Source organism: Orycteropus afer, unplaced genomic scaffold, assembly GCF_000298275.1.
Source record: "Orycteropus afer afer isolate SDZICR_OR568_19922 unplaced genomic scaffold, OryAfe1.0 scaffold00157, whole genome shotgun sequence".
Taxonomy (NCBI): domain Eukaryota; kingdom Metazoa; phylum Chordata; class Mammalia; order Tubulidentata; family Orycteropodidae; genus Orycteropus; species Orycteropus afer.
This window is the reverse complement of record NW_006921744.1, coordinates 178,893-193,019: the sequence shown is the minus strand read 5'-3', so window position 1 is coordinate 193,019 and position 14,127 is coordinate 178,893. Positions and strand designations below refer to the sequence as shown.

The 14,127-nt window shown below is 38.5% G+C and overlaps 1 protein-coding gene across 1 annotated transcript in view; it reads right to left on the bottom strand.

The window, feature by feature from the left end:
• The window catches only part of KPNA3 (karyopherin subunit alpha 3), a 169,955-nt gene that overhangs the window by 23,157 nt on the left and 132,671 nt on the right, over positions 1 to 14,127 (bottom strand). The window contains exons 3-6 of the mRNA XM_007946346.2: positions 2,312 to 2,401; positions 2,078 to 2,107; positions 1,925 to 1,977; positions 1,507 to 1,602 (exon numbers count right to left, since the gene is read on the bottom strand). Coding sequence (XP_007944537.1) covers positions 1,507 to 1,602; positions 1,925 to 1,977; positions 2,078 to 2,107; positions 2,312 to 2,401 — 269 coding nt within the window. The remainder of the gene's footprint in view (positions 1 to 1,506; positions 1,603 to 1,924; positions 1,978 to 2,077; positions 2,108 to 2,311; positions 2,402 to 14,127) is intronic.

Here is a 14,127-nt window from a genome sequence, read left to right as displayed (position 1 = left end):
TTTCCTTTCCATATAAAGTTAGTGATTGGTTTTTCCATATCCCTAAAGAATGTTGATGGGATCTGGATTGGGATTGAATTGAATGTATAGATTGCTTTGGGTAGAATTGACATTGAACATTTTCACAATGTTCAATCTTCCCATTCATGAGCATGGGATATTCTTCCATTTGTGTCTTACGGTTTCTTGAAGTAGTTTTTAAAAACTTACTTTTACTTAAATTAATTTCTTGTATAAAGGAGCTCTGGTGGCATAGCAGTTAAAGCATTCAGCAGCTAACCAAAAAAGGTTGGTGGCACAAATTCCTCAGACACTCCATAGGAGAAAGATGAGGTACAGTCTGCTTCCATAAATATTTACAGCCTTGGAAACCCTATGGGACAGTTCTACTATAGGATCGCTATGAGTCAAAATTGACTCAATGGCAGTGGGTATTTACTTAAATAATCCTTGTCACAGAAAATAGACATGATAGTATAAAAATAATGTTAAGGACTTTGGGGGTAGGTGGGTTGTGGCACACAACGGAAGCAGAGGAAGCATTTTAAATATTAGAAAACTCTTCACTGGCAACATTTATATACCACTATTCTTGCCTAAGTTATCTGACTGCTCACCAGAAGGCTGGCAGTTCAAACCCACCAGCCAGTCCTCGGAAGGAAGATTGGGCAATCTACTTCCATAGACACGGCCCTGGAAACCCAAGGAGGGGTCACTATGAATCAAACTGACTCAATGTCAGTGAGTTGTTTTTTTTATTTTATTCTTATCTAGTGAAATGAAAATTCCTCAGACAGTGTTTGGTGAAACATCCAAGTTTCAGTCTAAAAGCTCTTAAATGCACAAACTATGATATTTGTTTTAAAGTGTTTTAGAATTCAAACTTACATTCTCTCCATTAATTCAAAGCATAAAGTTAAAGATATAGCACTAAATGGAAATGGGGCCAGTACTGCAAAAGATACCAAGTGAGATTTTCTTCTTTCTCTTCTGGATAAGTATAAAGCTGCTCTCTTATTATTATTTTTTATATTTTACCAAAAATTAAAAGCAAGATGTTAGACAGACTAACCACAGCCAAATTTCTGTTAAAGACTATGCAGAGGATCAGTGGATGAGCTGGAACATTCCCAGGGTAGAAAGAGCCACTGAATTCTGGAAATCATTCATGTTGACTCAGTCATGAGGTTAATCTATATATAGACTCATAAGCAAAGAGTGACTCAAATACTATTTGGGTTGTTTTAAATATTACTAATGAAAGAAACTAACAAAAACTCTAAAATTTAGGATAAGTTAGAATAGGCAGTAAATTAAGAGCTAAAATTTTCCTAGAAAATATATACATACTTCATAAAAAAAGCAGTTTAGATCTGCAGAGTACAGAATGAGAAAATAATATAAAATACATGACAATTAAAGACAATAAATGCAAAACCAAATTGAAGCTATTGGTTAAATAGCAATCCTAAATTTTAAGATAACTGAAAAACAGTGAATACTTACTTATCGTCCCTTTCTAGACATTTGACTAGAATAGGTAAGATCCCAGATTTTATTAGGTCATCAATTGGTGGGTTTCTGTCACTGGATAACAGCTTTCTAGAAATAAAAAGACAAGAAATTAATTGTTACACTTTTCAAACTGTGAATAGAAATAATGATGTAGTATTCTGGTAGCATAGTACCTTAGGCATTTGACTGCTAATCAGAAGGCTGGTGTTCAAACCCACCTGCCACTCCTCAGAAGGAAGATTGGGCAATCTTCTTCTGTAGTGATACTGCCTTAGAAACCCAATGAGGGGTCGCTATGAGTCAGATCTGACTTGACGGCAGCGAGTGGGGTTTTTTGGTTTGACTACTCAACTATCAGCTAAGACACCTAGGAGTGACATCCTTCTCTTGTGGACAAATTATTAATTACCTTGCAGCCTGGACAGCACTCAACTGGACCACTGGGTTATCACTTGTGGCATTCTACAACACCAAATATAAATTTCAGAAATTAAAAAAAAAAAAAAAAAGAAAAATCAATTTCAAAAGATTTTAAAATGAGAATATTAAATTAATAACATACCTGCAATATAGCTTCTAGTGTTACATTTTGCTTAAAGAGAAAAAAAAAGTTCATCAAAAAGTTTATTAGCAAAACTGCAATTTATTAAAAGTCTATCTGCTAAAGTTAGAATTACCTTAATTACTAATATACCTCAATTATTATCCTAAAATTTGTCTTACATTATTAACAATGAAGTTCTCTTAGTTATTACAAAAATTATTTTAAGGACACTATAAGAACAAGGTAACTTACTGCTTTAAAATCAGCATCAATATCTGAATCTTCTAAACTTTCTTCTTGGGGAACATTTCTCTTTTTCAGTAAGTGTTCATCTCTTTTGTTCTGAAAAGTAACAAATGGTTAAGAAGTCATGATGACTGTTCTTAATGAAAAATCTATTAAAATTATTTCAGCTTCATTAGGCAATTATAAAACAAATACTCAATTTCTACATAAGGATAATATTGATTAAATATACATTTTGCAAACCAATGACAAGGCTACATTCTGGTTTTGGCAACAAAATTAACTTGTTTATGGTCCAGCTGTGACACATACACATAAAAAATATATTATAATAACCTAAGTGCCCATCAGTGGATGAATAGCATACATGATAGTACAAAACGGAATACTACATAAAGATAAAGAATAATGATGCATATCTACAAAACATCTCACCAATATGGATGAATTTGGAGGACATTATGCTGTGTGAAATAAGTTAGTCAGAAGAGGATAAATATTGTAGAAGACCACTATTAAACAAAACAAGAGAAGGTTTACAGGAAAGCAAAAAACATTCTTTGATGGTTACCAGGGATGGGAGGGATGAGGGAGGGAAAATTCTTACAACTGAATCAATAAGCAGCATCATGAAAAATGGAGAAAAGACTAAAATTGTCAAAGATTTGATATTACTTGGATCCACAATCAACACCCATGGAAGCAGCAGTCAAGAAATCAGATGCACTGGGCAAACCTGTTGCAAAACACCTCTTTATGGTGTTGAAGAGCAAAGAGGTCACTTTGACAACTAAGGTGCACCTAATCTAAGCCATGCTATTTTCAATTGCTTTATATGCCCGTGAGGGAGCTCTGGTAGCATAGCGCCTAAGGCACTTGACTGCTAACCAGAAGGCTGGTGGTTCAAACCCACTAGCCACTCATCAGAAGGAAGGTTGGGCAATCCTACTTCCATAGTGATACTGCCTCAGAAACCCAAGGAGGGGTCGCTATGAGTCGGGGCCGCCTCGACAGCATATAACAACAACAACAAAAATATGCCTGTGAAAGCTGGGAAGACTGAAGAAGAGTTCATGTTTTTGAATTGTGTTGGTGAAGAGTACTGAAAATACCATGACTGCCAGAAGAACGAACAAATCTGTCCTGCAAGAAGTGCAGCTGGAATGCTCCATGGAAGCGAGAATGCTCAGACTTTGTCACACCTACTTTGGTCACATTGTCAGAAGAGACCATTCCCTGGAGAAAGATATCATGGTTGGTGTTAGTTGGAGCTGTGTGTCAACTTGGCTGGACCACAATTCTGTAGTTTAAACTATTGTGATGTGGTTATTCCCATGATGGGATCAGATGATTATGTTCTGAGCAGGCAACTGTTGAAAGGGAGTTTCCCTAGGGGTGTGGCCTGCTTCCAGTGTATCTATGGACATTCCGGGAAAAGAGACATTCTTCTGTGGATCGGGATTCTGCTGTGCTGCCTACAACTATCCGTGAGTGAACAATTCACCATTCAGCCTGGAGATCTTGGATTCGTCACTGGTTGGAGTCAACAGCCGATAATACTGCCTGGCAGCCTTGAACTCCTTAGCCCCTGCGGCTGCAAGAGTCAGGAAAAGCCTCCAGCTTGATGTTTGATCCAGGAACTTTGGACTTGCCAGCTTCTGTAAGTGTGTGAGCCATTCTCCTAAGATAAATTTCTCTATATATACATATAGATATATAAGCTTTACTGGTTTTGTTTCTCTAGAGTACCCAGTCTAACACAGTTGGTAAAGTGGGGAGTCAACAAAAATAGAACACCCTCAATTAGATGGATTGACACAGTGGCTGCAACAATGGGCTCAAGTATAGTAAGGATTGTGAGGCTGGCACACGACTCAGCAGTGTTTCATTCTGTCGAATATAGGGTCACTATGAGTAGGAGCTGATTCAACGGCAACACAGTAATTACTGTAACACAGATAACCCTGCAACAACAGTGTTAACAAACAATAATTTACAAATTGATACACAGGTGTATAAGGTGCTCTGGAGGTATACTGATGCAGTGTAGCAAATTACCTGGTATAGCTTTTCTAGCCATAAATCTTTGTAAACTCCATGGTGGAATTTGCCATGAGTGACTGAGAAGCTCCTGATTGTTAAAGTTATACACCTGGGGTATTTCTGTTATGGGTGGCACAAAGCAATGTTCTGGGAAGTTTGCTCTCAGGTGTTTAGAATTCTGACGTTGTGATCGGTTAGTTGGCCACTCTGCCAGGCTCAAAAGGAGCCCTATTAGAGGCAGAAGGAGTTTCTCTGACTGCTGGCTGTGAATGACATGCTGCTGAGAGAAACACGCTCCTGAGAGACATGTGCTGCTGAAAAAGAAATGCCAAAAGACACGCATTGCTGAGAGACACGCACTGCTGGGAGAGAGACTGAAAGAGACTGTTGGCTGAGACAGCAGGCTGAAAGAGATTGAACGTTGTTCCTGAACTTGAATTGTAGCCTGGTGCTTCCCTAATAAACCCCATAATCTGTGAGTTCTGTGTGGCCACTTCAGCTAAGTATCCAATCCAGCAGAGAGGTGGTGGGTGCTTCAGGAGGAACGGTTGGTGTCAGGACTGATGAAAGGGCTGGAGGGAGGCAGCATGTTTGGCCTTGCAGGGATAGGCCTTGGGCTGCTGATGGTGATTCCATCTTCCTCTTGGGGGATTAGAGGAGGTCAGAAGATGTGGCCTCCTTGCCCCTTTGGCAACTGTTTAAGGCATTTGGCTGCTAACCAAAAGGTCAGTGACTTGAATCCACCAGCTGCTCCACAGAAGAAAGATGAGGCAGATAGATACACTGAAGAGGTGTGGAGCGTAAGGCTGCACATCCACCTGCAGATACAGATTTGGTTGTAGATATTTCTATACACATGACTGTAAGTGCTCCATGTATATTAATATTGACAGACAACAGAATAATAGAGCACATAAAGGGCATAGTCGTGGAAACTTTACAGACATAATCGAACACCCTGTGGGACAAAGTTCCTAGGCTTAAAGGTGAGGAACCGTAGACTTTGCAATGCCTGTGTCAAGTGGCACAATAGAGTTCATAAAAAACAGTATTTTATATTTTAGTTTGGTGAGCTGCATCTGGGGAGCCTGAGGGCAACCATTTAAGACACAACTATTGGTCTCTTCCCATCCACAGAAAAGAAGAGTAAAGAAAACCAAAAACTCAAGGAAGCCATCAGTCCAAAGGATTAATGGACCACATGACCCATAGCCTATATGACCCTGAGACCAGAAGAACTATATAGTGCCTGGCTACCACTACTGATCACTTTGACTAGAATTAAAAAGCAGATCCCAGACAGAGTGGAAGAAAAATGTAGAAAAAATGAAATTCACAAAAAAGCCCAGATTTACTGGTCTGACAGAGACTGGGGGAAACCCCAAGATCATGGCCCTAAGACCCTTCTGATTTGGAACTGAAGCCATTCCCAGATACCACTCTTCAGCCAAACAATAAATAGACAGGCTACAAAAAGGGTAGAGGGGCAGCTCCTCTGACCTTTAATTTCACAAGGAGGAGACAAAATCAAGAACAATATCAATAGCCCAATGCTAATTCTCATAAGGCTAAAGTTAGACATGCCGCCATCCTCCAATCTTTTTGCCAGTTCTGACACCAGCTATTCCTTCTACAGCACTCACTACTTCTCTGCTGGGTTTGATAATTTGTTGCAGTGACCACAAAGGACTCAAAAGCAATGTAATTATGGGGTTTATTAGGGAAGTAACAGGTTACAATTCATGTACAGGAACACTCAGGATACAATTCTTTGATCATGGCAGCCTACCCTTGGCCATGGCCTCAGGCATGCCTCTCTTTGGCCCTCGGCCTCTTGGCAGCACTCCTTTGCAAGTGTTACAAAGCTCTTTTAACTCTGCTGATAAGTGTGCCTAGGTGCACCCCACTCTGCCAGCAAGCCTCCTGCCCAAATGCACTCAGCTTTCTTGTACCATGGGCTGGCAAGCCCCTCTGCTCTGTCTCATGCCAGTTTTGGTTCTGCTGTCTCTGCTGGTCATTTCAGCACAGGGCTCTCCAGTCTAGGGATGCACTCCACTCCTGGCTTCTCTTTCTTGATGGCAGTGAAATTCCCCTTTTCTGCCTCTGGGATAGCTCATTTTAAGCCAAGCCAAGATGGCAAAACTGACTAGTTCTCACATTAAGATTCCATGTGCCTTATTTGTATAGTCCCACCCCTACAAGGGGGTCTTCTACCTTACTTACATTACTAACAAGCTACCCAATCCCCTAGGTAGGCCACAAAGCAACTCACATTTGCAGTCACATCCAGTCATCTGGTGGATGTCACAAAGACCATGGCTAGAAGAGCCATACCAAGTAATTCACTGTATCACATAGCCCCATAAAATAAATTTTAACACCTGAGAGGAACGTATCCCTTAGATCAATTATATGAGATCAAGAGGACATCACCTGCCCAAAAGCAAAGATGAGATGGCAGGAAGGAACACAAAATCTGGACAAAAGGAAAAGTTGAACCCAAGAAGGGAATGGGAAGAGTGCTGACAGATCGTGGGGAATGCATCCAATGTCAAAGAACACTTTATGTACAAACTATGGAATGAGAAACTAATCTGCTCTGTAAACTTTAACATAAAACACAGTAAAAGATTTAAAAAAAAAAATTATTAGGCACCAACTGTCCTGACCAAAACTCTTCTGATCTTTAGTGAAGATTCAAATTTGGGGATATAATATTACAATAAAAACCTAACAAATACGCTCCAATTAGTATGCTAGCTTTCACCTCCTTATTGTTAATGCCTATTGTGGTAGTTAAGGTTATGTGTCAACTTGGCTGGGCCTGGTTGAGTGGCTGGGCAGTTGGTGGTAGTTATTCCCCATGATGACACTGGCAATTAACTCCATGGTGGGCTCTACCACAAGCAGCTGAATAGCTACTCTAGGGATGTGGTCTGTTTCCCGTGTATAAGCAGGAGCTTTGAGAATGGTCTATAACTTACAGCATGCTTGAACCCTGCGTGTAGCCAAGTCATCGTTCAGCAGCCTGCCATGCTCTGCTGATCTTGGGTTTTCAATGGACTTGAATCAATGGCCTGCTGTGTTGTTTGGTAACACTGGGACTGTGCCTTTTTATTTGTAGACGTTGGGTTTGTCAGCCTCAGCAGCCAGCAGCTGTCTAAGAGAAGCCTCTAGCTTCAGTGGGCCAAGAGCAAGAGGCAGAGCTGAAGCCCAAAGTTGAGGGGCTTTCACCCAGCCCCTACAGCTTTGAACTCGGACTTCTAGCCTTCTAAACTGTAAGAGAATAAACTTCTGTTTGTTCAAGCCATTCCCATGCGGTGGGAATGGTATTTTCTGTTAAGAGCAGTATAGAGGTAACCAAAACACCTATCTGTAGCAATTTATTAAGAAGCCAGTTTAAAAGGAAAGTTTTATCCTCAAATAGTAAGGTGTGCATGTTTGTTGAAAGCGCCAGGAGTGGGAGCTCATCAATATAAATGCCACCTACTTGCCATCATCCTAGTAATTTAAACTCCTGCTACCTGGGTTTTATAAGCAAGAATTCTCTATAAGCAAAAATACATTAATATGTTTTAAGAGATTTTAATTCTTTTTAATGGCAATCTGTGCCATTTCACATAATATATAACCTTGGCTAAATCACCAATTTTCTCTTAGTTTTTAGTTTGCTGGTTTATAAAATATAGTAGAATTAAACAGACAAAAAAATTTAGATCAAAGGACTGACTAAATATTTTCTAAGGTCCTTTTCAATTGAAAATGTCAAGGGCATTCTATCTAGTCATCAATATACTATTACAGAAGTCTGTAAGGTAGGAAATTACTCAGAAGTCATTAATACTGGTATCTTCACCACTCATCTGTCAGTGTGTCTACTGTGGTGTCTTGGATGTTGCTATGATTCTTGAAGTTATGCCACCAGTATTTCAAACACCAGCAGGGTCACCCAAGGTGGATAAGTTTCAGTAGAGCTTCCAGACTAAGAAAGACTAGGTAAGAGGACCTGGTTATCTACTCTGTGAAAAATTGGCCAGTAAAAACCTTATGAATAGCATTGGAGCACTGTCTGATATAGTGCTGGAAGATGAGCACCTCAGGTTGGAAGGGACTAAAAATACAACTGGGGAAAAACTGCCTGCTCAAAGTAGAGTTGACCTTAATGAGGTGGACAGAGCATAGCTTCCAAGACTTAATGTGCTGATGTGTCACAACTCAAAGTGAGAAGAAACAGCTGCTAACATCCATTAATAATCAGAATGTGGAATGTATGCAGCATGAATCTAGGAAAACTGGAAGTCATCAAAAATGAAACAGAATACGTAAAGATCAGTATCTTAGGCATTAGTGAGCTGAAATAGACTGGTACTGGCCATTTTAAATCACATAATCATATAGTCTACTATGTGGGAATGACAAATTGAAAAGGAATGGTGTCATATTCATTATCAAAAAGAACATTTCCAAATCTTTCCTGAAGTACAATGCTGTGATAGGATAATAATATGAGTTTAAAAAGACTACTTAATATGACTATTTTCATATTTACACACCAACCACTAATGCCAAAAATGGAAAAAACTTTTGATTTTTATCAACTTCTGCAGTCTGAAATTAAACACACAATCAAGATGGCACTGATAATTACCAGTGACTGGAACACGAAAACTGGAAACAAAGAAGAAGGGTCAGTACCTGGAAAATATGGCCTTTATGATTGAAATGACACCAGATACTGCATGATAGAATTTTGCAAGACCAATGACTTATTTGTTTCAAATACTTTTTTCAACAAACTAAGTGGTGAGCTCACCAACTAGAATACAAAGGAATCAAATTGACTACATCTGCAGTCAATTAGGAAGTATTAAGTCAATTAAGACAACAGAGAAGTTCAATACCATTGGAGAAGTTCATTATCATCAGTTCGGCCTGTGGAACTCACTATCAATTGCTCATATGCAAACTAAAGCTGAAGCTGAAGAGAATTAAAACACGTCTACAAGAGTCAAAGTACCGCCTTGAGTATATTTCACATAAATTTACAGAACATATAATGCACAAACACTAATGAATGAATACCACACAAGTTGAGGGATGGCACTGAGGACATCACATATGAAGAAATCAAAAAAAAAAAAAAAAAAAGCTTTTTAATGCTTTATTGCATTTAAAAGACAGGCAAGAAAGAAAACACCAAAATGGATGTTAGGAGACTCTGAAACTTGTTCTTGAACATACAAATAGCTAAAGTGAATGGCAAAAAATATGACATAAAAAAGCTGAACAGAAGATTTCAAAGGGCAGTTCGAGAAGACAAAGTAAAGAATTATACTGAAGGATAATATGGGCAAAATATTCAACAATGGATGAAGCATCAAAAGAAAATGAAAGCAATATAGTCACTGTACCAAAAAGAACAGGTTGACATTCAACCTCCTCAAATAGGAGGTAGCCTATGATCAAGACTTGATGGTACTGACAGTAAAAGTCCAAGTTGCACTGAAAGTATTGCAGAAAAATAAGGCTTCAGGCATTGACTGAATACCAACTGAGACGTTCCAGCAAATGGATGTTAATTCTGAAAATATACACTCATCTATGCCAAGATGACATGTGGAAGATAGCTACCTGGTCAAACAACTGGAAAAAAACTGTATTTGTGTCCATCCCAAAGAAAGGTGAACCAACAGAATGCAGAAATTATAAAAAAAAAAAAATCATTAAATTCACATAGAAATATAATTTTGCTGATGGTAACTCAGTAATGGTTACAGAAATAAATATATTGGCAGGGAACTGCCAGACATCCAAGCCAGATTCAGAAGAGGACATGGAACGAAAGATACTACTGTTGATGTCAGATTATCTTGGCTAAAAGCAGAAATTATCAGAAAGATGTTTATCTGTGTTTTATTGACTATGCAAAGGCATTTAATTATATGGTTCATAACAAATTATAGACAACACTGTGAAGGACAGAATTCCAGAACACTTAATTGTGTTCATGTAGTACATGTACATAGACCAAGAGGCAGTCATTTCAACAGAACAAGGGAATACTGCATGGTTTAAAATCAGGAAAGGTGTGTGTCATGGTTGTATCCTTTTACCATACTTATTCAATCTGTATGCTGAGCAAATAATCTGAGAAGCTGCACTGTAGAAAGAAGAATGCGGCATCAAGACTCATTAAAGACTCATTAACAACATGCAATATGCATATGTCACAACCTTGCTTGCTGAAAGTGAAGATGACTTGAAGCACTTATTGATGAAGACCAAAGACTACAATACAGCCTTCACTATGGATTACACTTTAATACGAAGAAAACAAAAATCATCATTGTCACGACGGTCAATGTCTTGTGTATGTTTTCACAATAAAAGTGAAAACAAAACAAAAAAACCCATCACAACTGGTCCAATAAGCAATGTCACAATAAATGGAAAAAAAAAATTGAAGTTGTCAAGGATACCATTTTACTCAGATCCATAATCAATGCCCATGAAAGCAGCAGTCAAGAAATCAAATGACATAGTACACACTGGGAAAATGTGTTGCATAAAAAATCTCTTTTAAGGACTAAGGTGCACATGACCGAAGCCATGGTATTTTCAATTGAATCGCAGACATGTGAAAGCTGGGCAATGAATAAGGAAGACTGAAGAAAAATTGATGCATCTGAATATGGTACTGAAGAAAAATAGCGAATAAACCATGGACTGCCAGAAGAAAGAAAAAAATCTGCCTTGGAAGAAGTACAGTCGTAGTGCTCTTTAGAAGTGAGGGGGGTGAGATTTTGTTTCATGTACTTTGGACATGTTCTCAGTAGAGACTAGTTCTTGGAAGAAGACATCATGCTTGGTAAAGTGATAGGTCAGTGAAAAAGAGGAAGACCCTCAAAGAGATGGACTGACAAAGTGGCTGCAACAATGGGCTCAAGCCCAGCAAGGACTGTGAGGATAGTGCAAGATCAGGCAGTATTTCATTCTGTCGTAGAGAGAATCACTGAGTCAGAACTAGCTTAACAACACCTAACAATAACAAAAAACACAACAATATTGATGTTTAAGGAGCTCTGGTAGCACAGTGGTTAAAGTGCTTGGCTGCTAACCAAAAAGTCAGTAGGTCAATCCCACCATCCACTATACAGGACAAAGATGTGGCAGTCTGCTTCTATAAAGATGTACAAACTTGGAAACCCTATAGGGCAGTTCTACTCTGTCCTACAGGGTCACTATGAGTTGTAGTCAACTCTACGGCAGCGGGCTTGGTTTTTAAGACTATTCATATTAAGTTGCAGGCATTTTCAAGTAGCAAATTAAGACTAGAACTGTAAGTGTATGTGTTGTGGCTTATCTGCAGGACAGATATATTTTGTGCTTATGTATAAGTAAGCATGTTTAAATAAACTGATGCTAATATATATGATAATCACTAGAAAATTATCAACTTCTACTTTTATCACAGTATACTTCTTCATTTAGTAACTACTCAAATGATCAATTCTAAATTAGTCTTTAAAATAAACCATCTCAGAAATATTAAAATGTATGCTTTGATCTTTATATAGCCTCAAGTGGGAAAACTTGGCAGACACTATCTTGACCTAGTGACAAAGGGACCAGTAAAGGACAATTTCACAGTGTCTCCTGGTTTGAGGCAATGAGAAAACAGTATCAATTCTCTGGTATTCCTGATCAAAAATAGTCACAACAACCTGAGGAAAATCAGACAAATCCAACTCCACCATTCTAGAAAACTGGCCTATACTCTTGAAAAAAGATGAAGCTACAGAAGATAAAGATTGAGGAACTACTCCAGATTGAAGGAGACTAAAAAACCAACTAAATGCAATCTCTGGAACTGGATTAGGTCCTAAATCTACACAGGACGTTATTGGGAACAATGGCAAAATCTAAATTGGGTCTGTGAACTAGGCGGTAGAATTTTATCTATGTTAATCTGACAAATATGCTGTGGTAGGTAGAAAAGCGTCTGTTTTTAGGAAATACAAACTGATGTATTAAGGGTAATGGGGCATCATGTCTGCAAACTTAACTGGTTCAAGAGGAAAAAAATTAGAGAATATGGAAAAATGCTAACAACAAAGGAAGCTGGCTGCTGAGGATGGGTATGTACTATTCTTACAAAATCTCAAGTTTGAAATTATTTCAAAATTTAAAAAAATTTGTGGGCTTATAACATGTAATTTTAAAATTTATTATATAATATGGTAATTTTAACATCTCTTGAATTAAATCCACTTGAAGTTTCAACAAAACTTATCTATAGACAGATAAACCAAAAAAAAAAAAAAGAATTTTTCTGATCCTAGTCCCAATCTGTTTCATTTCTGTTTTCCCTAACTTTTCCAAAACTAGAACAATCAAACTTCCAAAGGCCTTTTAGGCGTCTTACTCCCTCCATCCCTCCAAGTATTTCAGGCATAAAAGCAATATAATTAAAGCTTGTACACAAACAGCCCCGATCTGGAAGAGGACAGCATTTTATCACAGTACATGATGTTTGGCATTCTTGTTTTGGTAGATACCCTTTTATCTGGTAAGGAAGCTCCTTCCTTTTCTTAAATTGCTAATAGATTCATTTTTTTCTTTTTAAACCATGAATAGATGCGTAATTTTACAAATTGTGCTCCTTCTGCATCTACTGAAAGGCTTCTATGCTGCCAGGTACCCCTGAGTTGGCTCCAACACACAGTGACCCTATGTACAACAAAACGAAAACACTACTCAGCTCTGCACCATTCTCATATTTGCTAATGGTTGAGCCCATCGTTGCAGCCACACATCAACCCATCTCATTGAGGGTCTTCCTCTTTTTCTCTGACCCTCTACTTTATCAAGCATGATATTCTTCTCCAGGGATCAGGCCCTTGTGGCAACATGACCAAAGTACATGAGATGGAGGTTGGCCATTCTCGCTTTTAAGGAGCATTCTGGCTGTACTTCTTCTAAGACAGTTTGTTCTTCTGCTAGTCCATGGTGTTGTCAGCATTCTTCACCAACACAATTCAAATGCATCAATTCTTTGGTCTTCCTTGTTCACTGTCTAGCTTTCACATGCATATGATGCCACTGAAAATACCATGGTTTAGGTCAGGCACAACTTAGTTTCCATAGTGACATCTTTGCTCTTCAGCACTTGAAAGAGGTCTTTCATAGCAGACTGCCCAGTGCAACACATCGTCTGATTTCCTGACTGCTGCTTCCATGGGCATTTATTGTGGATCTAAGTAAGATGAAATCCCTAACAACTTCAATCTTTTCTCCATTTATCATGATGTTGCTTACTGGTCCAGTTTTAAGGATTTTTGTTTTCTTTATGTTGAGGTCATAATGAAGGCTGTAGTCTTTGATCTTCATCAGTAAGTGCTTCAAGACATCTTCACTTTCAGCAAGCAAGGTGGAATCATCTGCATATCGCAGGTTGTTAATGAGTCTTCCTCCAATCCTGATGCCACCTTCTTCTTCATATAACCCAGCTTCTCAGATTATCTGCTTAGCATACAGAATGAATAAGTATAGTGAAAGGAAACCATCCTGACACACACTCTCCTGACTCTAAACCATTCAGTATCCACTTGTTCTGTGCAAACGACTGCCTTTTGGTCTATGTACAGGTTCCTCATGAGCACAATTAAGTGTTCTGGAATTCCCATTCTTTGCAATGTTATTCATAATTTGTTATGATTCACATATGTCTTTGCATAGTCAATAAAACACAAGTAAACATCTTTCAGCTAAGATTCATC